Genomic DNA, 27,139 nt, shown 5'->3' with positions numbered 1-27,139 from the left:
TGATAAATACTGAAGCTATGTAACAGGTATTTCTTTTCAGTTATTAAGTGAACAATGCAAAGAAACAAAGGAAAACAATAGAATAGGAAAGACTAGGGATCTTTTGAAGAAAATTAGGGAAACCAAGGGAACATTTCATGCAAAGATGGGTACAATAAAGGATAGAAATGGTATGGACCTAAGAGAAGCAGAAGATATTAAGAAGAGGTGGCAAGAATACGCAAAAGAACTGTACAAAAAAAGGTCTTAATGACCCAGATAACCACAATGGTGTCATCCCTCACTTAAAAGCCAGACATCCTGGAGTGTGAAGTCAAGTGGGTCAAAGGAAGCATTACTACAAAGGTATTGGAGATGATGGAATTCCAGCTGAGCCATTTCAAATCCTAAAAGATGATGCTGTTAAAGTGCTGTATTCAATATGCCAGCATATTTGGAAAACTCAGCAGTGGCCACAGGACTGTAAAGGTCAGTTTTCATTCCAATCCCAAAGGGCAATGCCGAAGAATGTTCAGACTACCGCACAGTTGCACTCATTTCACATGCTAGCAAGGTAATACTTAAAATCCTTCAAGCTAGGTTTCAACAGTATATGAAGAGAACTTGCAGATATACAAGCTGAATTTAGAAAAAAGCAGAGGAATCAGAGCTCAAATGGTCAACATCCATTGGCTCATAGAAAAAGCAAGAGAAACAGAAAACCATTTACTTCTGCCTCATTGACTATGCTAAAGCCTTTGACTGTGTGATCACCACAAACTGGCAAATTCTTCAAGAGAGGAGAATACCAGACCACCTGACCTGCCTCCTAAGAAATCTGTGTGCAGGTCAAGAAGCAACAGTTAGAACTGGATATGGAACAACAGACTGGTTCCAAATTGGGAAAGGAGTTCATCAAGGCTGTATATTGTCACCCTGCTTATTTAACTTACATGCAGAGTACATCATGCGAAATGCTGGGAAGTATCAATAACCTCAGATATGCAGATGACACTACCCTTACGGCAGAAAGTGAGGAACAACTAAAGAGCCTCTTGATGAAAGTGAAAGAGGAGAGTGAAAAAGCTGGCTTAAAACTCAACCTTCAAAAAACTAAGATCATGGCATCCAGTCCCATCACTTCATGGCAAATAGATGGGAAACAATGGAAACAGTGAGAGATGTCATTTTGGGCTCCAAAATCACCGCAGATGATGACTGCAGCCATGAAATTAAAAGACACTTGCTCCTTGGAAGAAAAGCTATGACAAACCTAGACAGTGTATTAAAAAGCAGAGACATTACTTTGTCAACAAAGTCTGTATAGTCAAAGCTATGGTTTTCCCAGTAGTCATGTACAGATGTGAGAGTTGGATCATAAAGAAAGCTGAGCACCGAAGAATTGATGCTTTTGAACTGTGGAGGCTGGAGAAGACTCTTGAGAGTCCCTTGGACAGCAAGAAAAGCAAACCAGTCAATCCTCAAGGAAAATAGTCCTGAATATTCATTGGAAGGACTGATGCTGAAGCTGAAGCTCCAATACTTTGGCTCCCTGATGCAAAGAGCCAGCCCACTGGAAATGACCTAGATGGTGGGAAAGATTTGAGGGCAGAAAGGGGCACCAGAGGATGAGATGGTTGGATGGCATCATTGACTCAATGCACATGAGTTTGAGCAAACTCAGAGACAGTGAAGGACAGGGAAGCCTGTCATGCTGCAGTCCATGGGTTGCAGAGTCGGACAAGACTTAGCAACTGTACAATGTGATAGGTACACTGGGGTTTGTTATTTTACTTTTGCATGTTTAAAATTTTTCATGACAAAAAAATGAAAAAAAATTTTCCCAAAGGTCTCCATGATTTCAGCACTCACTGGAAATGTGTGATGACAGAGGGAGCAGGGTATCTGGGCTAAACTTCAGGATAGTTTGAGGGATGGAATGGGTATGGTGCTTTTACCAGACCAGAGACCAGCTGGGGAGGTTAGTTTGTGAGCAAGATGAACTCCATGTGGGTCATGCTTAACTTGGGGTGTCTGTAGTATGTCTAGATGGGATTGCACAGGAGAATCTGTGCAATGGTGGGAATACTAAACTCCAGAGATGTGGGTGGAAGATGAAAATGGGAGTCACTGGATGACATTACTAGGAGAAACTGTAGAAAAGAGGATCTCAAAGGAGTCTCAGTGGTCATAAGGCAGAGACTTGGATAATGGTGTCTTAGAAAATGGGAAGGCCCAGGAAGAGATCCAGAGCAGCTTAGATCTCACAACATACAAAAAATTAACTCAAATGGTTCAGAGCTAAATTTAAGAATTAAATTTTAAACTTTTAGAAAAACATTGTCAATCTTTATGACTTTGAACTAGGCAATGGATTTATCACAATCAATCAAAACACACTATTAAATAATAAAACCCGGCCCTCAGTCAGATGGGCATGGAGACACTTTCAGAAATACCTCGATGGCTGCCCAAGGAGAATCCCAAGTTCAGTTCCAAGTAGCTTGTATTGGCTGGTGGTGGTGGTACTGGAAAAAACTAAACTGGTAAAACATCTGACTGGCGACTCTGAGATTATGTAGCTACCTAGGAAATGGCAACCCACTCCAGTCCTCTTGCCTGGAGAATCCCATGGACTGTAGCCTGCCAGGCTCCTCTGTTCATGGGGTCACAAGCGTTGGACACGGCTTAGTGACTAAACCACTACCACCACCACCTTGGGTGTTGAGGTCCATGTCCTTGAGTTCCATACCAACAGAGGACCTATTAAATTCAATGTATGCGATACAGTTGGTTAGGAGAAATTTGGTGGACTGACAGATGACTGATATCCAAGGCGCAGTGTGCCATCGTGATGTTTGATGTTGTAACGAGAGTCATGTACAGTATGTGCCTAACTCGCAGAGAGATCTGGTACCAGTGAGAACATCCCCAGTGTTGTATGGCAACAGAGTAGATGTTAAGGACAGAAAGGTTAAGGCACAGTCCACTGTCTTCCCCAGAAAGAATCTTCAGTACTGACACTGCTGCCAAAGGAACTACAACTTTGAAAAGCGCTTCCTCTTGGAGTCTGTTGCCGTGCCTGCTCTTGCCCTGCCAGCACAGCACGAGCAGTCTACAGGGATGCGCAAGACAACCGCTCTCCTGGATGAAGATAGCCTGTGAGAAAGTGAAGCTGGGGCCCAGTGGCAGACGTTGTTTTATAGGTAACTGTCCTATGACGTCAGTGGTGCAGTGTGTTTGCCACTCTATCATATAGCTAAGCAGAACATGTCCTTAATCTTTGGATGCTGAGAGATGGGATGGGCTTTGGAGTGAACATGGCAGTTCAAAAAAAATTCCTTCATTTTTTGGACCTGCGTGTGTGTTTTGGAACACAGCTGTTTCGTTCTTGAATTTCAAATATAAAGACTGCTATAGTCACATGACAAGAAAAGATAATCCCACAGGATGGGAGTCCTTGCAACTCATTTATCTGAGAATCTAGTATGCAGAATATATAAAGAACCCCTGCACCTCAACAGAAGACAACTCAATTAAAAATGGGCAAAGGATCTAAATAAACATTTCTCAAAAAATAAATAAATTTTCTGGCACTCCACTGGTTAAAACTCTTGTGCTTCTATTGCTGGAGACATACATTCAACCCCTGGTTGGGAAACTAGGATCTCACAAGCCCTTGGCCGAAATTTAAAAAAAGATATACAAATGGCCAATGCAAATGAAAAGATGCTCAACATCCAAGTCATAAGGGAAATGTAAATCAATACCACAATGAAACATCACTTCATACCCACCAGAATGCCTATAATAAAACAGGAAATATGTGTTGGTGAGGATGTGGGGAAAATGGACCCCTCATTTGTCACTGGTAGGAATGTAAAATGGCCCGACTGCTATGGAAAACTGTTGGTTCATCAAAAAGTTAAACATAAGGGATACCATATGCCCCAAAGATCTGAATACATGTCCATACAAGAAACTCATATACAATATTTTAAGCAGTATTCATAATAGCCAAAAAGTGGAAACAACCTGAATGTCCAACTCATCAGTGGATAAAGTATGGTTTATCATCCATACGATGGACACTTGGCAAGAGGAATGAAGTACCTGCAACTAACTCCATGGATGAACTCTGAAAACATGCTTAGTGAAAGCAGTCAGTCACAAGACCATGTATTCTAAGATTTCATTTAGATGCAATGTCTTTGATTGGCCAAACTCAAGGCAATGTGGAACTCTATTTCAATAAAAATTAATTAAAAAAATTAAGACAATGGGGATTAGCAGTTGCCTAGGGTTGGTGGGAGGGGGAATGGGGAATGACTGCTAGTAGGTATGTGGTTTTTCTGGAGTGCTAAAAATATTCCGCAATCAGATAGTGGAAACTGTTGTACAAACTTGTGAATATTCTTAAAACCACTCAACTATGTGTTAAAATGGTGGAATTTACGGTGTTAATTTTTTCTCACCTTGAAATAAGGTGGGGGGCCTGCACTCAGCAATATTAAATGCTGTAGTCAAGCCAGGCAAGGTGAGGCTTGGAGACATCACAGGACTGGAGTGTAGTGGTGAAATCCACTCACAGTTCTTGTTATCATCTCTACCCTATTTCAGTAATTCTGGCTGAATCCTCAACACATTCTGTGGTTCCATCCCTCTTGCCATGACCGTCTTAAAGAGTGAGCAGGTGATCTACTTTTGACCAATCAGACTCAAGCTACTGAGGCACATCAGTGAAATAATTCATTATTCTTAAGAAAAAAAAGAAATCATCTTCTGCCTCTGCACACTGGAGTGAAGCTGAGGTCTGGAGCAGCTGACTGGGGAGGGGTGGTGGGTGGACCACACTCTGAGGGCAGAAAAGCTGGAAAGAACCACCTGGGTTCTTAGAAGCACTCTAAGAAAAAAGCCAAGGTTTTTCTTAGGGACAGAAATCCTCCTGTTTAAGCCATTTTTTTTTTTTTTTTTAAAGAGTCAAGAAAGCAGCCCAAGGCAGGTTACTGGCAACTCTTCCCAACTGGGCTTGGACACAAGGCATGGGGAAGGGAATCTGTTTTTTTTTCCTATGTTCAGGTCAGGACTGCCACTGATCAAGCTATTAAGATTGTCTTAAATGTCCTTACAAGGTTTTCACATTTACTTTCTTGATTTTTAAGCCCAGGCACTCTCATGCTCCACAGTTAGTCACATCAGTAAATATTTTCCAGGAAGGGAAAAAAAAAAAAATTCAAGCTCACCTTCCTCATCCTAATTTCTAGGTAACAAAAAAAAGATGCTTACTGAATATAATCTAAGCCAGTCACTTCACTTCTGAATCACTTAACTATAAAATGGGGATAACATCTACATAGACTGACCCAAAGGACAGAAAGTGGCCAAACTCCTAGCCTGGTCTATGTCTCAACAGGTCTCAACAATCTGAACTCTTAACAAATACTGATAAGGTAACTTTAACTGTGGCTTTCTCAAATCCGGCAACTTCTGTGCAATACCAAGTTGCCATACCCCGACTCTAACAGTTGTTAACAGGCTCCACTTGAAAATGACACCATCCCTGAATAAAAATTAACAACCAACACCCTAGAACTATTTCAGCAATAATGGAAGCAAATGCCTGAAATTGCCTAAGTAGGCAAAGTATACCTTCTCCAAATAGTGCCCCCTAATACAAGTCGAACTTTGAAATTATTTTTCACCCAAGTCGGGGGTTTGAACCAGGACTTTGCTACTCCTTAGATGTACACATAACCTTGAACAAGTTTCCTCATCTGAGCTATTTCCCCATTAGTAAAAAGGGTGTTAACACTTACATTACACAATTGTCCCAAAACTGAAGGTCAGAGATAATAAATAGAAAAGTTACCGACAAAGAGCTTAACACCGATATGAAAGCTCTACCTTTTTGACTAAAGGGATCAAGTAACAAGGTTTTTTAAAAAACTAGCCTCCAACTTATTGGGCTGGCCAAGAAGTTTGTTTTTCTATAAGCGCTTCCAAATTTTTGGCCAACCCAACATTTTAACTCCCCTCAAATAAGACCTGTGAAATAAGGTCTGTGAAAGCAAATTCAAATTGCAACTGTCAATTACAAGTTTGATTTCCTAACAGATGAGTTCTTGCTATTTTCCTAAAGGAAAGGGTTTCTCTGAAGGGTCTTCAAGCTAAAGCAATGAGTAAAGTCCCCATTAACATCTTTGTTTCTGGAGCTAGAATACTTCACCAGCAAGGACAAGAAATTTATAATCACTTCTCAAGAGCAGGGTGCCATCTGCCTTACACATCCCATGGCCAACTGTGTAGACACTGAAGCACTTCCTTCTCACATAATACATAGCTCTTATCTATCAATTTGCTAACTTTACAGAGACCTTAAATCCGAGTGAAGTGGAAAGGCTCTTTTGCTGCCACCTACCAGGCCAAAACCTCAGACCTACCAAATACCTGCATTTAAAACTACACTTCAGATAAAACCAAGTACAGAAACCACTTCTCTGCTCCCAGCCTCTCACCACCAGTCTGCTCCTGGGATCTTTCCCAACTCCATGTAGCACTGTGTTCTATAGATGGACCATAAAGATCGACTGTACATGGAGCCTCTACAACTCACACCAGAATGCATCCTGTCCCAAGAGACTTGGGAGAAACTAGGCTCCCCCACTCCTGGGAAAAGATTAAAAGCAGCATTCCAAGCCAAACTGTATCCAGCTTTATTAAAGATACTTTTCATAAACAATCATGGTATTTCAGGCAGGACATGGGCAGACAATCGTTAACAGTATACAACTTTCAAACTCCCTTTTTCAATGGACTACCAAAATCAGAAAGCCACTATAAAACCCAATGAAATCTTCATGTGATGCTCTGAACAGGGAAAGTTTAGAGTGAGGGTTGACATTTCACATTTAGAATGTTGTTTAACAACTTTTCACAAGCCGACCCTGACTTTCAGGAAATGGAAATGGAAATGGCAGAAGTACCACTCTGAGGAGCCACAGTTTAAAAAAGGAACCGCTGCTCTTTTGAAGGACGCCATCTCAATGGTGACACTAGGAAGTCCAGATTGCCTGACATACTGGTCATCAATTTTGGGGGGGCGCTGGGTTCAGGTTCCAACAGGTCTCTGGGTTTAGGGGAGTCAAGTCTATGCTGAGGTGGAGAGGGAGAGAGGACATAAAAACTAAATTTTAGTTTCTCCACACCACAAGGTGTTTGTGCCAAGGTGGCTAATGTGTGTCAACATCAAGGAATCCCTCCTTCCTGGGAACCAAGAGGAAGTCTCTCAAAACTAGACGGGAAAGGTATTTTTCCCCCACGTCAATTCAGCTTCGGAGACATTCTGTTAGTGACGTGCCCTTCCCCCAAAAAACAACAATGAAGTGTTCTGTGTGCTAACAACATAGCTTAAAAAAAAAAAAAAGTAAAACAAAATTCTGCATTTTTATAAAACTTGATAAAAAATAGTATTTCAAACTGTACAGTCACCAGAAGTACACAGTTATCAAAAATGCACACACTTCACTTGGCATCTCCAGCACCTTCAGCTTTCTGTGCCTGAAAGAAAAGGACAGAAGAATACAGTAAGTAGACTTGGAAACTATCTTAATTCATATCTCATTTACAGCACTATTCTGCTCCCAGAACCAAGCTCAGTTTTTAGGTATTTTGACACTGAGACTCAGTACTTCTTTTTAAAATGACTTACTAGGTAACTTTACTAAGTCACTTCCCCTCTGGATCTTCCTGTAAAATTGGGGAATGGGACACATCAGCACAACAAGATCTGAGGTTATTCCCAGCTTGAAAACTATGGTGTATCGTGAGTGTGACACTTAAGGAAAGGACAAGGCTCTCATGTCACAGCTCCATATACTGGATGGCAGAGACTTCAGGAATCCAGATTAAATTCACAGGGGGGAAAAAAAAACCATAAGCAAACTCTTGATTAAAAGGGTCACTTGGGAGTGATGCAGATGCAAGAAAAAGCCACAAAAGCTTTTGGAATCAGTAACTGAAAGAAAGTGAAAATAGCAGTTGTACCTGGTCTGTTTTGGCATCTCCATTTTCTGCAGGGTTATTCCCATCCTTGCCAGCATCAGCTTTGCCCTTTTTCCCTTTGGGTACCTTCTCTCCCTTCTAAAAAGGGGAGGGAGGAAAAAAAAGCTGTTTCTCATTTCGCATCACTAGGATAAAGCTCTGCACAGGACACATTTATCAAATATAAGACAAACGCCTTCCCTATTGACAGACAAAACCAAACTGTGGTCTTCAATATACAAAATCTTTCAAGTAAAAATAATAGAATAAGACAGGTTAAACACTTGGGTGTTTTAATACTCAAGTGCAGAATTTTCTGTAGACCGAAGACAGAGGTTTTGGTTAAGGACCAGCCCTAGTAACTTTGTCAAATCTCAACTTTGTGTCACCAAAAGAATGTTGTTTATAGCAGGTCTCCCTGTCAGCAACATGAGAAACTATTCAGACTTTTGCGTAAATCCTATAGGCAATGTTTGTCTCACCATCTTGCTCACCTTTGCAGGGGCCTTTTTAGGCTTGGGCTCTGGCTTTGGAGGAGCAGGTTTCTTATATTTGGGGGAGAGAAGGGAAGCAGAAAACATTAGTACAATAGAGCAAAGAAAACAACCCACAACCAAATCAGTGTCACTGGCATAGAAGTTTCTCCAACTTTGTAAAGTTTGCGGTGGGCTTTGGATTAGAATTTAGCTTCAGAAACCCACTCAAGCAACACCCAGAAGTGTCCCACTTTGGCTACAGTCAACACAATTTCAGAACGAGCAAACTCCAATGGGCAAGAGACTGACTAACTCATAGGAAATAAAGGGAATTGTTTTTCAGTGCTTTTTAGTTTCAGGGAATAACATGAAAGTTTAGAGGCAAACACACTTACAGCAGATAACCTTGCAGATCTTCTCTGTGGCTGTTTAAAAAAAAAAGAAAAGAAAAAGTTACAAATAGGGCAGTCGAATTACTTAAAAATACGTTTTTGAGCTAAGTTGTTCTGGACTCCAGGGACTACAGAGAGCTTACTGAGAGGTAAACTCAGGACTAAGGATATGGTCTGGGCTCCACTGAAGAAGCCCAAAGCTTTGTGAGATTCCAAAAGTAGAAAGACTTACTTCGTCCTTCACCTTGGCTTTATCTCCTTTAGCATCCCCTTCAGCCTAAAAAAGAAAAAAAACAAGCAAAAGCTAAGAAAGCTGCAGCTTCTGAAGCAATTCTTAATGATTCAGTAAACTTAAGTCCCGGGGATGGGGGTGGAAATCAATGGGAATCTTGTACACAACTTTTTCCAAGACACACAAAACGTCAGTTTGTAGCATCTCCAGCTCCTCTGCAAATCCTCCAAGTGCTTATAAAGCTCTAGGAGTGATCTTGTGTGTCCAGTTGCACGCCCGAGCAGGCTCCAATCGCGCAGAGACGGCGAGTGTACGACCCCAAGAAGCCTGGGGAAGCGCGGGGAAACCTGGAGCGAGGCGCGCGAAGTGCGGCCCGCGCCGCCGCGCCAGGCAGAAGCAACAGCTGCACAGGGAGCAAACAAACCCCTCCGGGGGCGGGGCCCGAGCGCCGTTGCCATGGTAGCCGTCGAGGGCGGGAGACGGCAGGCGCACGCAGCCGAAGGGGGGGAACCCGTGGGCGGCAGCGGCGCGCACCGGCGCCGAGTCTCGTGCGCTGGGGCCGTGGGCGGTGCGCGAAGGAGGCGGGGCATCACCGAAGCCCCGCCCCCAGGAGGAAGGGTCCCGCCCCCTCACGGCGGCGGTTTTTTGGCGGCAGCGCGTTCCCCCCTCCCGCCAACCCCGAACGCCGCCTTCCCGCCCTTTCGGGTTTGAATTGCCCGCCCGCGGGGAAGGGACTGGAGGGGGGCGGGGGGGGGAGCTTAGCCATGGGGGGAGGGGGGGCGCGGGGCGGGCACGTCGAGCCCGAGGGGAGCGGGATAAACAGCCGCCAACATGGCTCCTCCCGCCGCGGCCGCCGCTCCTCCAATATGGCCTCTGGCGCCCGCGGGCAGACGAACCGCGCAGGGTAGCCCGGGGCCGCCTGACACCGCCTCGAGACGCTGCACCGGGTGGCTGAGCCTGCTCCAGCATCGCCGCCGGCTCGCGCGCCCCGAAGCCGAGGAGAGCGGCGGAGCAGCATTGGCGGTGGTGGTAGTGGCGGCGGCGGCGGCGGCCCAGCGCCTGGGGCCCTCGCGCCACGTACCTTTCTCTTGGGCATGGTGGCTGCGGCGGCGGGACGTAGGCGCTGGACACGGGGATGCAGTGGCGCGCTGGCTTTAAGTCGGTCCAGGGGTCGCTCTCGCCTCTTCTTCACACTGCTCGGGCTCCGGGGGGTTTATAAAGTTTTTATAGCGCTGGGAGCCCCGGACCGGTTAGAACCGGATTTCACCTCCCGCCGCCGCTCATTGGCCCAGCTGGGGTCACGTGGGCGGGGTTTAAACTCACCTCCTCTGGAGGGAGTGAGGAGGGGGGCATGGGGGGTAGGGCGCGCGAGACGGTGGCGCGCCGAGGGGGTGGGGGCGCAGTGGGGGAGGCGCGCGTCGAAGGCAGTAAATGGCGGGGGGGGGGGGGTGGTTGTGGTGGTGGTGTGAGTCGGCGGGCTCTGGGTTTCGGCTCCCGCCAAGAGCTTGGCTTTTGCAAACTACCAAGTTCCTTCCACCTTATGCAACCGAGCTACCCACTTCTCCAAGCCGTGCGACACTTAGGGCGCATCTCAGCCGCTTTCCTTCCTGTTCCCGCTGGGGGCCCCAGAAGAGGGGTTTGCTAGGCCTGGCCGCACTGCCCTTCTCTGCCGGAGGCGGGAGGAAGCGCGCGGCTTGGAGGCACGGGCTGCAGTTCCCAGGGCCGAGGCTGACGCCTGAATTGGGGAAAGAGCTGGGAAGCCAGCTTGGCGCAGCCGGACGTGCATCCTTCCAAGCTGCCACTCAGAGGAAGCCTTTCGTGCACCTCACCTGGAAGGCGGACCATTCGAGGTGGGGTGGGGGATCCAGGGGGGAGACTTTATGCGTAGAGGTGCCTTTCGGGTGCAGTGGGGCAGGTAGGAGCTGTCCTTTCAGCACCCGTTGCTCAGTCGCCTCCCCAAATACCAATGAAGCACCCCCGCGGCCCCCTGAAGCCTGTCGGGCGGCTGGGCTCCCTTAGGTCCTTGTATTCCCGGACCTCAGAACCCCGCCACCGGATGATGGAGAGTGGCCGCCAAGGCGGCCTACTAGCACTCCCCTCCCCCTAAGCTCCACCCGCTTCGGAGACATCAAGCTCAGCTGCCCCCACCCGACGCGGCCACCAAGCCTGGGCGCTGCAAACGCAGCTGGCGAAATCCCTCCTTCCACACTGGCAGGCTGGCTTCCTTTCACTTGCGCGATGAAAAGGAGGGTGGAGGAAAGCGTCCAGGGATTAGGGAACAAGTAGAGGAACAGGTGTTGCGATGGCAAAAGGGCTCTTCCAGTGGCTCCCCCCGCCCCGCCCCCAGAGCCAGGGATCCTGGAAGTGGCCGAGTGCACCTGAGGGCGGTGGACAATTGCTGCAGCAAAACACGGTCTTCTGTTGCACTGTTCGCAAACAAGTTTTACCTCTAAGAATTTTAAAAATTCTATTTGACACCCAAGAGAACACAACACGATAAATATCCTCAAGTGGGGGGGGGGGGCGGTTGGCTCACAGGTGGGAGGACATTTAAATAGGTCGCACCGAGTTTCTTGAGGCAAGGGTTGAGCTGGTTTGTACAAATCATACCGGTGGAAAGCAATCACAGTGACTTCGTATCAACTACTTGCAGCCCGGTTCGGGGAATCCATGATCCCTCAGCTGCTTTCCCCACCTCCTGTGGCTCCCGAGGCAGCCACTCCCCGCCCCTCCCCCACCCTGTGTACCTCTCCCAGAACACAGGACCTCAGGCCAGAGAGATACTTGCCCATTAATCACCTCTGCGGTACCCAGAAGAGAGAAAAGGACTCAACCACCATGCTCATAGGGCAGATTCCCTTTGCTGCCTCCAGCCCCTCTTTCCCGCCTTAATTGTAGGGCTCTGCCGTTATAGCCGCATAATTCATGCCTCCCTAATTAAGGCTGTCAACAGCCTCATTGTAAAGCTGGAAAATGTACAGCACCTGCTCTCTGGGAACCCTGTGCCAGGGATTGGTAGTGGGGAGTGCCAGGTGTGTGTGAGGGATTTGCCAAAGGGCGCACTGATTGGCTTTTCCATCGCAGTGTCTGGCATTCATGCCTGATTCTGGGAGCAGGGATGATGGCCAAGGGGTCTCTTGTGCCAGGTATCCAGGCACAGAAAGGGGAAGCGACTGGAATACAAGGAAGTAGGGGTTTTAAAGAATATGCTCTTAGCACTGCTTGCAAGACCCCACCTCTCCCCTAGAGGGAGGTGCTGGGGAAATAGTTTGCAGAAAGCAAAATGGGAAGACACAGCGTTTGGTTGGTATTATCCACTGGTGCTTGCTGCTGTGGGGCACCAGAAGCACGGAGTTGCTCACACAGACAGCTCTTCAAAGGCACTAATCCTCTCAGCAGCTCTGCAGCCAGGCCTGCCAGGGAGAGGTAAGGGAAAGGACACAGCCCTTGCCTTGGTCCTCTTCTCCCTGCTGGGCAACCTTGGCCCTCACAAGCTGAGACTCTGCCATGCTGAGACTAAATCATCTCACGGCCTGCTTAGGGGGCCAGGTCAAAAGCTGAGAAAAGCCTCAAAGGCTGTGGAGATGGGAAGCAGAGTCGGAGGCGCTGAGGGCAGGAGGCAGTCAGTTGGGAGAAGGGCTGGTTTCTGTGCTCTTGGTCCTCATGTGATCCATGGAAGGCGGCCTGTGCTAGATTAGACTCACCAGGGCCTACAAGCTCTTCTGTTACCCTGTGGCAATGGAGGGGGCAGTCTCACTGGGGAGTTGAGCCTGGCCCCATGCCCTGCAAGAGGAGGAGAAAAGCTTGTGTGGGCTGAGTCGACAATAGGTAATTGGATTGTAATCACCCGCCTGGCTTCCTCGCACCATTGGGGGTGCAGAGCCTTTCAGCGAGCAGTCAGCCTGGCGTGGTGGGAGGGGGTAGAGATTCAATAGCAAATCCCAGGTGGAGAGCCAAGGGGGAGGAGCAGCAGATGGGCAGATTTTCTGTCTCTCCCGTCCCTTTGCCTAAATCACGCTGGCCACCTATTAGCGCTTTACCAGCAAATCCACAGTGGGGCCACATTTTTTGTGATGGCTAAGATGGATGGGTAAAGGGCTAAGGTTTGGGGGAGACCTCTTCCCCCAAATTTTGTGTGTTGAAGGATGTGCTGGTGGAAAAACAACGTGCACCTAGGAGTACAGGCAGAGGTGGCAAAGATGGAAGAGCTGGGGCCCTCTGCTCCCCAAACCTACTGTGATCACAGCTAGGCTCAGTGTACTTGAGACTCACCCCCGTCCTTCTCCCCAGCGGCACTGTCCCAGGCCGCCCGTAGGTATCTGGCCAGCAGACCTAGCCTCTGGGGCTCCCTTGCTAAGCCAAGGAACACAATTCATCAGCAGGAGGGAGGTGCCTTTCACCAAGAAAACAAAGGGGAGTGGGGCCCTGGAGGCCAAGGGTAGGGCAAAGTGGCAGGAGGCCAGCCTCACTCAGGCTGATGCAGTGCCCAGATGTGCCAGCCAGTCAGCCCGCTTGAGTTCCAAGGCTTGCAGGAAGCCCTGGACCCGCTCTTCCCGTCTGGCTGAGAGTTTGTGCAAGCGTGTCCGTCGGAGCTGGGGGTCCCCACTGGCCGGGAGCCCCTCTTGCAGCAGCTGCTCTGTCACTGCAGCCTGGTCCCTCTCCAGCTGCTGCCTCTTCCGCTCCTCTGCATACATGTCTCGGGCCTTCTGCTAGAGAAAAGTGGGGATTGGGGTGGGGAAATCATCTTTAGGCTTGGGTGGAATTGGGATGGAGGAGGTGGGGGTGGGGCACAGCACTGGCCAAGTTAAGTGGAACAGTGGGGAGTCTGGACCATATTTGGAAAGATCTGGGAGTAGGTGTGCAATGGGTGGTACCCACGTTGTACAGGCAGGCTGCTGCCAGTTCTGGATCCATGTTGGTCTCTTTGGGGTGGGAGCTTCTATATTTCTTGAAATTCTTCTCAGGTGTGCACTTGGAAGGGAACCAGCAAATGTGGGTCTGACTTCTGGTTCTCCCACCACCTAGCTTTGTGGCTTTGGGCAAATCCTCTCCTAACCTCATTTCTTCATCTGTAAAGTGGGGGTTGTGCCTATCTTGAAGAATGGTTTTAAGGATTAGAGATAATATATGCAAAAGCCCTCCAGCATATTAGCAGGCTCTCATACAGAAATAGCAATTTTACAAGTTATTATTCCCTATTCTCTGATGCAAGGAAGGTTCTATTCCTGCCTGGGGCATATCCATTGGGTCATCTCTTTTGGTTCCCCAGGCACTCTGAGGGTGTCATCTTCCCAACTTCCTAAGTTACCTTTCAGGGTTTGGATCCAGAATTGCCTCTCATGTGAGACCAGGCTGACCTGCTCAGCAAATGACCCTCCTGTGAACATTCTAAGAAGCAGGTTCAGCTTTCCTTAGCCACTTACTGCATTCTGCCTCTAGAACAGGCACTGGGACCACAGTCCACCACTTCTGTTAGGAAAGGAGCCCTCGGGCTCCTGGAACCAGTTCTGACACCAGGTCAGTGACTACACTCCCTGGCAGCACGTCTCATACTCGGTGTCTTCAGACAAACCGTGAACTCCTAGAGGAGAGAGACTGTGGCTCTTTCTTTCTGGCACTTGGGGCACCCTGTACCTGTTAACAGACTGACCGTATGCCCCCAGGAGGACACGGAGGATGTTCCTGGCACAGGTGAAAATCTTTTTGGAGCAGAACCAAGGCCGTGCTGTGCCTCACTGATGCTGTCTGCTCCTGCTACTCTAACAGGCTGCAGAACCTTAGCCTCAGAGTTCCTCCTGCCAGTCCTATTCCATGTTGGAGAAACTCCCATCCTTCTGCCAACTTGGCATCTTATAGCTATGGTGCCCCTCCACCACATTCTACCTTGGACTGTTGTATTTGGGTACCTGTCTGTGTCCTACTCAGCCTGTGAACACCTGGACTGCTCTGTGTTCCTCCTTTAAGGAATATCTTACACATACACAAGCACGTCATCTGTTGTCTCACTTGACGCTCACAACAGAACTAGGAAGGGACTGTCTGTCTGCTGGAGACAGACATGGAGATTCAGAGTAGGGAAGTGATTTTCTAGCATCTTCTCAACAATAAAGATTTATTGCATGAATAAGACACAGCGGTAAAGAACCCGCCTGCCAATGCAGGAGACACAGAAGATGTGGGTTTGATCCCTGTGCCGCGAAGATCCCCTGGAGGAGGAAATAGCAACCCACTCCACTATTCCTGCCTTGGAAATCCCACGGACAGAGGAGTCTGGAGGGCTACAGTCCACGGGGTCGCAAAAGATTCAGACATGACTCAGCAACTAAACACCACCACCACCACAAAGATGAAAAATCTAGAAAATACCCACTCCAGGCTCTTAAATGATCCAAGGCATTCAAGGGCACTCTTCTGCTATGATAACGAACTCACATATGGTATTATGAAGACTAAACAAGTTTGAGAAGTTGCTGCTAAGTGTCTCCATCTTAATGAAGGGCTTCTTCCTGGCCTTGGTCAGGGGGGACCCTGGGTCCCACATGTGGGACCTTATTGGGGGTTCGGAAATGCACAGGATATAGTCACCACAATCCATGTGCTCACAGGCTAAGGAGGACACAGAGATGTACTCAAATGCCACAGTACTGGTGGAATCTGGTAAGGGTCATCAGGGAGGTAAGAGAAAGGGCTGAGTAACTCAGAGGAAAGAAACTGACTGATGAAGGTGAAGGGGCAGTGGAATCTCATGGGCAGGCAGAACCAACAGGGAAGAGTCAGACAAAGATAGAGTGTGTGGGGGAGGAGACTATCAGGCAGGGGAATAATGGGCAAAGACTCATGAAATCGGAAAGGGTGATTAGGCCAGTGAGTCTGCCTGGAACACTGGGGTTTGAGAAGTTTCTGTTCAAAGGAAACTCACTGAGGAAACTCACTGTCCTTACCTCACTGAGCCTATTTCTTCATCTGTAAAATGAGGATGATAGCATCCATCTCATTGGGTGGTTTGAGGAAAAAGGAGATAATGAATGCCCAATCTGGTGCCTGGCTATTAACAGGGAGCTATTCTTCTGTCACTACTGCTTGTGACTAGGGCTAAGTAGGCAAAGTTCTAGCCAAGCAGAAAGGATGAGGGCAGCCAGCCACAGAGGCAGGAGATGCAGAGCTGGTTAAAACTGCTCTGGCTTTTTCCAAATGGCAGCCCGAGACTGAGTGCTGAGCAGGGAGGTGGCAGTCGGGCAGAGTCTGGCCCCTAATTTGCCAGGAATCAGCAATTCACTGGTAGGATGAGAGAGTCAGGGGAGAGCGGAAAGCCCATCAGCTCTATACTTCTCCTGTACAGACAAGGACACCAAGCTAGGGAGGGACTTGGCCTAAGTCACACAGTGAGTTAAAGTTCCCTTGGTTTCCACTAAGGTGACTTCTTGAAAGATCTATAGGGCATGTGTTGTGTGCCTCTGGATAAGCTGTACTTTCTAGGGGCGGAGTGGGGAACCAGTGAGCTGCATCTGGATGCCTCTCTGCCACCAGATGGTCTGGATCTACCACCCCGTCTCAAAGGTGTTCTAAGTTCTTCTCAGGTACTCAGCTTCTGAAAATCTAGGCTAATGGAAGTCCTAATGGTCAATTTCTCTCTCCCTGACCATACTGTCTACTCTCCCTGTATAAGGAGCAATTGGGGGAGGGTGTTAATAATTACCGTAGATACTTCTTATACAGACCTTATGTGGTTTTGGTGTAAGGGCTTCATGGAGCTCATTTTGAGAAATGGGGCTCTAAACTATTAATATAAACCTCTCCTGGGCATTAAGACTCTCTGCTCTTGTTCTCTCCTCAGCAGAATTAGGGAACCAGATGTAATGGCCCCTCCACAGTACATAAATCCTCAGGTCTGCTGACCTCACTAGGGCATGAAAAGAGGATACAGGTCTTGGGCTTCAAAACATTCACCAGCTAATAACAAGTCTTCTCCTGAGTCCCCATCTTCCCAGGCGGGTAGCAAGGGGGATGCATTTTGGAGGGTTGAGACAGCACCTCCTACTGGAAACATGATATTCTGACGAACACCCAGAGTCTCCGTGCCAAGGGAACTAACTGTCCTGGAGACGAGATGAGCAGGGTGCTAAGTGTCTGTGGATTTTCTGGAGACAGATGAAGTCTAATGAAGAGCCCAGAGACACACGTGAACGATGCTGACCACCAGTCTCTGAAAATGAACTGTGTTCCAGCACTGCACTCAGTTCTCTTGGTGCATTAGTTCACTGAAAGCTGATCACAAACTTGTGAGGCAGGTATTATCATTACTTCTCTCATTTTACAGATGAGAAAAGTGATCCTCTGAAGGGTTAAGTAATTGCCTAGTCAGTCACATAGCTAGTAGGCAGCACCATGATTCAAAGTCAGGAATGTCTGAGATAACAGCTGAAGTTTTCTAACTTCTCTTGAGGAGAAGACAGTGACTACCTTTAGAGTACTAGAAATAAAATGGTTGATCCAGCCTAGTGTTTAACCGCTGACAGATGCATCAAAGGAAGTTTAGTGGGACCATGTCTCTTCTCCCTCTACATCATTACAGATCAGGTGGACCACACTATTACTCCTCATCTCTGAGGAAAGACCCCCGGGGACCTACCATCCATGCAGCTTGTAACTGAGGATCAGTGGCTCTGTACTGCTGCCCACCCCTTCCCCACCCTGATTTTCTCTGTTCTACTGTGTCATCGTCAAGATTGCTTCCCTTTGCCAGCCCCCAATCTCTAAGAGGAAGGGTGACCACCTGGAAACTGTCATGGTCCCTTCAGATACTAAGGTCTAGCCTCTAACAATTTGTAGCTGAGTCCCTGCTTCCATTAGCATCCAGCACCTGCCCTCATCCCAGTGAGCTAGGTCAAGAACCCAGCTCCCTGCCCTGGTTTCCTGTGGGGTATCGGGACATACTGGGCTGGGCTTAGAGACAGAGAAGCTCAAACTGAACAATAAGAATTTGGGAGATGGGGCAAGGACACAGACATGGAGGCAGAAAACCAAAGGGGATGAGAACAAGGAACTGAACAGTCCAATTTGGTGAGGATACAGGACACATACAAGGGAGATATTAGAAAGATCCGCTCTCTAGTCTGATAGCATACTGGCCAGGATGTTGTTAGTCTGGACTATACTGCTAGTGCTTCTGCTGAGGTGCTAAGATTTCTAGAAATAGTATGAATGCTCGTGGGCAGAGGAAATGTGGCCAAAACCCTCATGGGGTCTGCTGAGAAAGAGTTCAGGACAGTCAATATCTGTTATTACTTTGGTCTCCTCACTCTAAAAATGGAGGCAATTAAGAGTAGTATATACCTTATAGAACTACGTAGAATCTAAGTAAAAGGATGCCTGACACATGGTAAGAACTCAATAAATGTCTGGAATTATGATTCTTAGGTACCAAATGAAACTCTTAATGGTTGTCCTTAAACATGTTCCACCCCATTCTAGAAAACAGCAGAACCATCCACCCAACTGCCTAGGCCAAAACCTAAATGTTTTGGTTCCTAGTAACATTAATATTCATACTCCTTGGTTTTCTCCTACAAGAGGCATGAAAGAGTTTCAGAATTACATTATTAACATTACCACTGATAAATCTCTTAAGTAATGTTTAAGTTTGCTTTCCAGTTTGTGGTATTCTTATAACATACACCACTGAAGATGTATAGTCAGAGAACTATGCTCAGGTAACTTGAATTAACCCCTTTCTCTGAAGGTTGTATCATCAGCTTGGTTTCATTTGTTTCTGCTTCAATGTTTGTTCTTCCTCCACCTCAGTCCACTCAGCCCTCGCCTTCTCTGCAGCCGCCACCCCACCTCGAGGCCACATCTTCCCACCGGGACAGCTGTAGGAATTTGGTCTGACTCCTGCCCTGTGAAAATCCTGAGTGACTTGCACAAAATGTAAATTAGATCCTGCCATTCCCTCTGATCAGAAGTCTTCAGATGTGTCACCACAGCCTACAAGGCCGGGAATGATCAGAGGCCTGACTCCTACCCAGCTTCATTTCACATCCTTCTTCATGCATGCTGGCCTCTTTGTTCTTCTAAGACCTAAACTATGTAACTTTAGTATCCTTCCACTTTCTGCTCTCTCTACAGAGAATAATTCTTTTCCCTTACATTTTTACATGTCTGGCTACTTCTTATCTTTAATACCATGGCTTATCAAGACCTTCCTTGACTGTTCCACTCAGCACCTCTTACTTGCTTCATTACTTTCTAGGACAACACTCTATTTCTTCACTGCCTTATTGCATATATTTGTTTACTTATTATCTGTCTCCTCAAGTAAAAATATAATCTCCATGAAGGTAAGGATCTTGTCTGGCCAACTAACTGCTTAAATCTCTTGTGTGGAATACTAACATAGTGCCTGACTCAGACCAAGTACTCAATAATAGACATTTACGGAATGAGACGTTTACTTTGGCCACCTGATGCAAAGAGCTGACTCATTTGAAAAAATCCTGATGGTGGAAAACACTGAAGGTGGGAGAAGAAGGGGACGACAGAGGATGAGATGGTTGGATGGCATCACCGACTCAATGGACATGAGTTTGAGTAAACTCCAGGAGTTGGTGATGGACAGGGAGGCCTGGTGTGCTGCAGTCCATGGGGTTTCAAAGAGTCAGACATGACTAAGCAATTGAATTGAACTGAACAGAATGAGTGAAACTTGAAGTAATTCCTCTGATAGCCATGTGGGAGAGTGAGAAATCTGAATTACTAAAAGACTTGTGAACTTCCTAATTAGAGACAAGAATGTGAAAGTGAAAGTCACTCAGTCGCGTCTGACTCTTTGTGACCCCGTGGACTATAGCCTGCCAGGCTCCTCTGTCCATGGAATTCTCCAGGCCAGAATACTGGAATGGGTAGCCATTCCCTTCTCCAGGGATCTTCCCAACCGAGGGATCGAACCCAGGTCTCCCATGTTGCAGGTAGATTCTTCACTGTCTGAGCCACAAGGGAAGCCCAGAGACAAGAACAGTCATACACAAAAGTTCATGCACCAAGATCCTCTGGGCTTCATGAAAGGCCAGTTTACTCATTCTTTACAGACATAATTCTAAAAAACTTGGTTGACTGGTTTTCTTACCTGTAGCTCATTTAAAACTGGAAACAGGAAAAGAAGGGAAGTGTCAAAATTAGCCACTGACCATACACAAGAAATCCCAAAGTCAAGTATTTGTGGACCATCTAGCTTAGAGAAAGAGTCCCATCTTTCAAGGCCATCCTGCACAATGAAGTGCTTCAAGATGGGAATCACTACTATCATTATCAGCATCAGCAGAATGTGATTATTCTGATCATCATAATTATTAGCAAGTGCCTAATACAGAGTAGGTGTCAATGAATTACACACAAGACATGTTTCACAAAGCTCTCTATCAAAAAAGGATAAAGAAGGTTTAGTTCTTAAAGGGAGATTTGGTCATGTGGAAAAACTGATATTCATTTCTGACTGGATAATTGAGACTTTGCTGTTTTTCCTTTCAATTGAACTCAACTTCCTCTTTCAGTTTCCTCATATTCTGAGACTAAATGATCAAACACACAATCTGACTGACTTATTCCAGGAGTTCTGGACTTGCGATTCATGGAAAGATTTCACGAGTTATGTGAACCTCCAGACGTAGTTTATGTGCTTCAGTGATTCGTGCAATTCTATGCAAAATGCCGTGTGTTACAGTGACCTTTGCAGTTTTTCTAGGGAGAGAGTCTACGGCTTTCATCAGTTTCTCCAAGGAGTCCCCAATGCCAGAGGGACTGAGAAGCCTTGACTTATTTCCTACTGGCCATTATCTCTCCAGATTCAAGAAGCATCACCAGCTTTGGGCTTAAAATTCTGTGACTTTGAAACAGTTACTGTTTATCCCTCTGTTTCCATATCTGAACAATGAGGACGCCAAAGCTGCTGGATTGTTGGAAGGGTTAAATAAGAAAACATATGAAAACACCAGAGTGCCTCAGCAGAGCCTCAATAAGTTAGCTGCCACCACCACACACATTGTCATTATGATGAAGAGTTCTAATGAGATATAGGTGAATCTCCCTCCTAATGAAACCTAATCAAAATTGAAATCAGAACTTCAAGTCCTGGCAGAACACAGCTTTATACAATGGAAAGACAGTGCTATTTTGTTTTTAATCCCTCTGATAGAGTCTTGGATTTTACATACTTCCACTTCTACAATCTTTTGTTAGGCTAATTCCTTCAGGGAATAATGGCCAATCTCTCTGAGAAGCCTTTCCTAAGTTTCCACAATGAAGAGATTAAAGACTTGTAACTTGAATCTTGCTTCCGTCTTTTATTGGTTCTGGTCCTTAACTAAGTAATTTTGATTTACTCATTTGCACAAGTGGGGCTAGTATTACCTAGCTCGTTGGGTTCTTGGGAACATTAAATGAGACAGTGCATATACACTGTTCACAGTGCCTGACACATAGTAAATACTCGGTAAGTGGTAGCTACTCATCATTATCATTAACATGCCATTAGCAAGTGCCTGACATATACAGTCATGGGGGTCAATCAATGCTAACATTTTCTTCCGTCCCATCCAGTCAGGCCAGCCCTGAACTCTTACCTGAAGCATGCTATGGTTCATCTGGAACTGCAGGATGGCCTCACAGAGGTTCCAAAACGTGTATTCTGGCCACAGAACAGGCTGGAACACCAGGCAGGAGTGGGAGGTCTGGGAAAGGTGGGGAAGGAAGAGAATTTGGTTTAGTGACGTGTCACTGGAACATATCGCTGGTCAGCTTCCAAAGAAGGAGCAGGCTGATCACGTCCAGAGATGAGGTGCCCAGGCATCCTGAGCTGCAGCTGCTGTTGCCAGCCCGGATTCACTCACTGATGGGGGAAGGGTCATCTGAGGCAGTAAGATCACCTGCCTGTAGCAAGGCAGAACTAAAGCGAGGCGAGATCAACATTTCCACCAGGAGTTTTCTAAGAGCCAATTTTAGGACTATGAAATAACATCTGGATTATGTTATTGGCTCTTGGCCCTCAGAGGTCATCTGACAGACACAGTGTCTGATAAAAGTTAGCAATGAATAAACGGTAGCTGCCATTGTTATTTTTAAGTAGCAGAATATGGCACAATGGTTAAGAGCATGGGCTCTGGGGCCAGACTGCCTGGCTTTGAATTCTGGCTCCACCATTTACCATCTATTTGACCTGAGGCAAGTTACTTAACTTCTCTGGGTATATAAGAGTATCTTGTTTTATAAGGTACTATGAAAATTTAACAAGATAACATACATAAAACAAAGCACAGGGCTGAGTGAACTTTAAACAATCATCACTGATTTTGGAACATTCTTGATAGTCGCTGTTGATACCTTTAGAGGAAAGGAATTCAATGCCTAAAGGGGGATACGTTAGCTGTCAAAGAGCTCATTAAGCTAAACCAGTGTCACCTTCCCTGGAACTCCTACCAAGGTCTTAGGTCTTCTCTCTGGAACAACTTTATTTCTTTTCCAAAGTGACATTTTTCACATACTGGAAGGCTAGATTAGAGCTGCCTGTTATCTGCTCCCAAGGTTGTAATGACTTGTTCAGTTTGTCCTTGCTAACAATCTGTAAGTTTTAAGACAGTAGGGATTATTTCTAACTTGGTCACTGCCATATTCCCAGCACCAAGGAGGAACTCAATTTTTTTCCCCCCAAGATAATAAACTATCTTCCAGACCATCATCCTTCACTTATGCCTTAGAGGACATGAGTCTCAGATTCCTGGCCATCTTCTGGTTGGCCTCTTCTGCTAAATCCTCTAGTTTACCAGTGCAATCTCTTAAAACCCAACGCCCAGAAGTAAATTCTTCCGACATCATCTGACCAACAGAGTGGGCCATAAAACCATAAGCTGCACGTTACACTTCTTTAGTATAGCCACAGACTAAAAGTATCTTCAGTAGCTGAATCTTGTTAGTTTGCTTTTGAGACTACGGGCCATTAAAATTTCTGGAATTTACCATGTGAATTGTTTCTAACTCATATCTCCCCCTCCAGCCTCTCCTTGAACAAGATTTCCTCCAGCCAAGTGCTACCCAGGGGCCAAGGGTACAGATGATGGAGATTCTCAAGCAAAGACAAACTTATTTGAGTATGACCTTTCAGACGACAACCTACACTGGGATAACTGAGCTGAGAGGCAATGGCAGGCCCCAAAGAAAGAGTCTGCACATAGTTTATATCCCCTGTGGACTGTGCTTGTGTAAATGTAGCCCTTTATTCTGAAAGAGAAATCAGTAAATTCAAGGCAAGGTTCTAGCCTAGAGGTGCAGGTTACATGGCAGGTTACCAAGGCAGGAGCTTGTGCTCAGGACATAAGGCAGAAGTCCAGCTCTTGAACACAGGCACAAGTAAAGCTTCCACTACAGCAGGATAGCCTTGATTTCTCCTCTGGGCATTCCAGGCAGCAAGAACCACACAGACTCACAAAGCTAGGGGTGGATGAGGAAGGGATAACAAATGTTACCAGGCACAGCCTGGAGACAGCACTCTGGATTTTAGCTCCCCCTCCAATCTGTCCTGTGGATGCACCCACAGTTTTCAGTTCTGACACAAACAGGACAGTGGCCGGAAATGACCTACCTGCCAGAGGAGGAAGTCGCTGAGCCTCACTTCCCCAGAAGTCCGTATCAAGATGTCAGGGTGAGGAGAGTGGCTGGTATAGAGGCACTTATCGAGCAGAGACTCAGAGACATCGCTAAGGTGAGTGGGGAAGAGACAAAGATAAGCACATATCTATCTCCTCTTGAACTACTCTCATGACGAACTTCCTTACATAAAGTTTCCCAGTTTGTAAAACACCATCAAATACATTCCTTCTACCTGGCATGCAGAAGGCCCTCAATAAATGCTTGATAAATTAATGAATGACTTTAATCTTCACAACTACATTAGGTATTTCTATCCTTACTTTATAGATAAGGAAACTGAAGCTGAGAGAAGATGAAAATTTTGCCCATAGTCATTTAGTTGCAGGCCTAAAACAGACGCACCCATCAGAGCATGTGTTGTCTTTCATGTAAAACATCTTTTTTTAAAAAATGCATACACCAGGGACTTCCTGGGTGGTCCAATGACTAAGACTCTGTGCTCTCAATGCAGGGGCCCGGGTTTAATCCCTGGTCAGGGAACTAGATACTACATGCTGAAACTAAAGATCCCGCATGCCACAGCAAAGACCAAAGACAAAAGACCCCACATGCCACATATAAGACCCAGCATAGCCAAATGTTAGGTTGGAACAAAAGTAATTGCAGTTTCGGACTGTGAATTTTAAATCATTATAACTAGGATCAAACACATTTTTATTAATCAAAATAGGAACCATTACAATCAACATATTTTTGCCAATGAGAAATAAGTTTGTTTATTCCTGTAGCATAAAAATCCATGCTTCAGGATTTGACAAATTTCTTGGAAAAGATTTTCTGCCTCCTGCTCGTTGTGGAAGCATTTTCCCTGCAAAAATTTGTTGAAATGCTTGAACAAGTGGTAACTGGTTGGCGAGAGGTGAGGTGAATATGGCGGATGAGGCAAAACTTCGTAGCCCAAGTGGTTCAACTTTTGAAGCATTGGTTGTGTGATATGTGGTCAGGCATGGTTGTGGAGAAGAAATGGGCTCTTTCTATTGACCAATGCCGGTTGCAGGAGTTACAGTCATCAGTGCATCCCATCGATTTGCTGCGCATACTTCTCAGATGTAATGGTTCCACTGGGATTCAGAATGCTGTAGTGGGTCAGACACCACCAAACAGTGGCCATGACCTTTCTCTGGTGCAGGTCTGCCTTTGGGAAGTGCTCTGCCGCTTCTTCCTGGTCCAACCCCTGAGCTGGTTGTCACCGGCTGTCATATAAAATCATTTTTCGTTGCATGTCACAATCCAACTGAGAAATGTCTTCTTGTGGTTGGGCAGAATTAAGAGAAGATGGCACTTCAAAACAATAATTTTTTTAGTTTTCAGTCAGTACATGAGGCACCCACTTATCAAGCTTTTTCTCCTTTCCAACTTGCTTCAAATGTTGAATTACCATAGAATGGTTGATGTTGGGTTCTTTAGCAACTTCTCATGTAGTTTTAAGAGGATCAGCTTCGATGACTGTTCTTAATTGGTCGTTGTCAACTTCCGGTGGCCGGCCACTAAGCACCTCAGATCAAGGCTCTCGTCTCCTTTGTGAAACTTTTTGCACCACTATTGCACTGTACATTTGTTAGCAGTTCCTGGGCCAAACGCATTGTGGATGTTGCCAGTTGTCTCCGCTGCTTTACAACCCATTTTGAACTCAAATTAAAAAATTGCTTAAATTTGCTTTTTGTCTAACATCATTTCTATAGTCTAAAATAAATATAAACAGCAAGTAATGTCGTTAGCAAAAAACCATAAAGCTAGAAATGTGCATTAAAATGATGTATAACATAACCACATTTATTTAAGAATATATTCCAAAAAAAAGAAAAAAAAAAGAATATATTCCAATATCAAACAACAAAGTTCAACAATGCAAAACTGCAATTTTTTTTTTTACTTTTGCCCCAACCTAATAAATAATAAATATTTTTTAAAAAATAAATATTAAAAAAAAAAATAAATAAATAAAATGCATATACCCTAGGACCTTGCAATTTGGTTAAATACTATGCCACTGTTGTTAATAAAGATAAACCTAAGTGCACTGATTTGGAAAGATGTCTAAGATGTCACATTAAATTAAAAAGAGGAAGTTTCAGAAAAAGTGTGGAAAACACATACACACACACAGAAACACTCACACCTGTGAATACATATAAACATAGATACATGCAAATAAAATCTAAAAAGGCATACACCATACTAATAACAGTGATTATTTCTGTTAGGTTGGATAAGAAGGAAAGACTATCTCTTTTTACTTTATATACTTTGGCTATTGTTTGAATTTATTAGAGATAAAAATTTTAAAACCTTAAATTTAAGTCATATGAACAGTGAAACACTGCAAAATATCCACTTAGGATATGAAAAACAGCAAAATGATCAGCCCTCTTATATTTGATAAGAGCTACTTTTCCAAGCAGATAGATACTCAGAAAGGAGATGGAATGAAGGAAGAATGGGGACTGGGAGTACTTATCTTAAGTTAAACTTTTCTGTCCAATGAAACAGGGTATTTGCAAGACTGGTGTCTGGTGGTTCTAGGAATGCTGTTTACCTATCCTACCAAGCACCAAGAGGCAGAATTTAGAATCTCCAAGTGGTAAGAGTTGCATCTCGGGAAGAGGTTAGAAGACAAAATTTCTTGGTGGGAACATTCTTCTGGGAGTGTAGTCAAAAAAAGCAGAAAGGCTTCCCTGGTGGCTCAGGGGTAAAGAATCTGCCTGCCAACGCAGGAGACACGGGTTCGATCCCTGATCTGGGAAGATCCCACATGCCACGGAGCAATTAAGCCTGTGTCCCACAACTACTGAGCCTGTGCTCTAGAGCCCCTGTTCCACAACAAGAAAAGCCACCACAATGAAAAGCCCTCGCTCTCCAAAACTAGAGAAAAGCCTGTGCAGCAACAAAGAGCCAAAAACAAATAAATAAAAATTAAAAAAAATAAAAGGGCAGAGCGATCTGGGCTGAGTGTTCAGAACAAGGATTTACACTTACTAGTTGTGTGTCTTTGGGTAAGTTCATCTCTCAGTCATCGTTTTGCAAACCACAGCTTTATTTTCTATACCATCATATGAGAAATAATATTCACTTATGTCTGGGCAACAGGAAGGGCTCTGGTTCAGATTTCCCTGATAATCTGAGTCTTGTCCTTTTTAAAAAAATATTTATTTATTTCTGGCTGTGCTGGGTGGGTCTTCACTGCTGCTCACGGGCTTTTTTTGGTTGTGGCAAGCGGGGGCTACTCTCTAGCTGCGGTGTGCAGGCGTCTTGCCGCAGTGGCTTCTGTTGGTGCAGAGGATGGGCTCTAGGCATGCAGGCTTCAGTAGCTGCAGCACTTAGGCTCA

At 45.8% G+C, this 27,139-nt stretch overlaps 2 protein-coding genes across 3 annotated transcripts in view; both read right to left on the bottom strand.

The window, feature by feature from the left end:
- Nucleotides 1–6,668: 6,668 nt before the first annotated feature.
- Nucleotides 6,669–10,473, bottom strand: HMGN2 (high mobility group nucleosomal binding domain 2). Its single transcript, XM_043444655.1, has 6 exons — nucleotides 10,201–10,473; nucleotides 9,120–9,164; nucleotides 8,891–8,920; nucleotides 8,514–8,564; nucleotides 8,023–8,118; nucleotides 6,669–7,536 (listed from the first exon to the last, which is right to left on the bottom strand). The coding sequence occupies exons 1-6, from the start codon at nucleotides 10,213–10,215 to the stop codon at nucleotides 7,501–7,503; spliced, it is 273 nt and encodes a 90-aa protein (XP_043300590.1). The 5' UTR covers nucleotides 10,216–10,473; the 3' UTR covers nucleotides 6,669–7,500.
- A 1,099-nt stretch (nucleotides 10,474–11,572) lies between these two features.
- The window catches only part of DHDDS (dehydrodolichyl diphosphate synthase subunit), a 33,724-nt gene continuing 18,157 nt past the window's right edge, over nucleotides 11,573–27,139 (bottom strand). Inside the window, exons 7-9 of one of the 2 annotated variants that reach the window (XM_043444653.1) lie at nucleotides 23,746–23,860; nucleotides 21,734–21,841; nucleotides 11,573–13,828 (exon numbers count right to left, since the gene is read on the bottom strand). In XM_043444653.1, the coding sequence (XP_043300588.1) occupies nucleotides 13,589–13,828; nucleotides 21,734–21,841; nucleotides 23,746–23,860 (463 nt within the window). In that variant the 3' untranslated portion in view covers nucleotides 11,573–13,588. The remainder of the gene's footprint in view (nucleotides 13,829–21,733; nucleotides 21,842–23,745; nucleotides 23,861–27,139) is intronic. The other variant, XM_043444654.1, reaches the window with a different exon arrangement.

The sequence above is a fragment of the Cervus canadensis genome, chromosome 24, assembly GCF_019320065.1.
Source record: "Cervus canadensis isolate Bull #8, Minnesota chromosome 24, ASM1932006v1, whole genome shotgun sequence".
NCBI lineage: Eukaryota > Metazoa > Chordata > Mammalia > Artiodactyla > Cervidae > Cervus > Cervus canadensis.
This window is presented reverse-complemented; position numbering and strand designations above follow the sequence as displayed.

What these genes read in the sequence shown, in the direction of transcription:
- HMGN2 (XM_043444655.1), bottom strand. An exon ending in GATCTGCAAGGTTATCTGCT is followed by an intron (nt 8,565 to 8,890) that starts GTAAGTGTGTTT and finishes CCCAAATATAAG; the next exon opens with AAACCTGCTCCTCCAAAGCC. An exon ending in GAGATGCCAAAACAGACCAG is followed by an intron (nt 7,537 to 8,022) that starts GTACAACTGCTA and finishes CTTTTCTTTCAG; the next exon opens with GCACAGAAAGCTGAAGGTGC.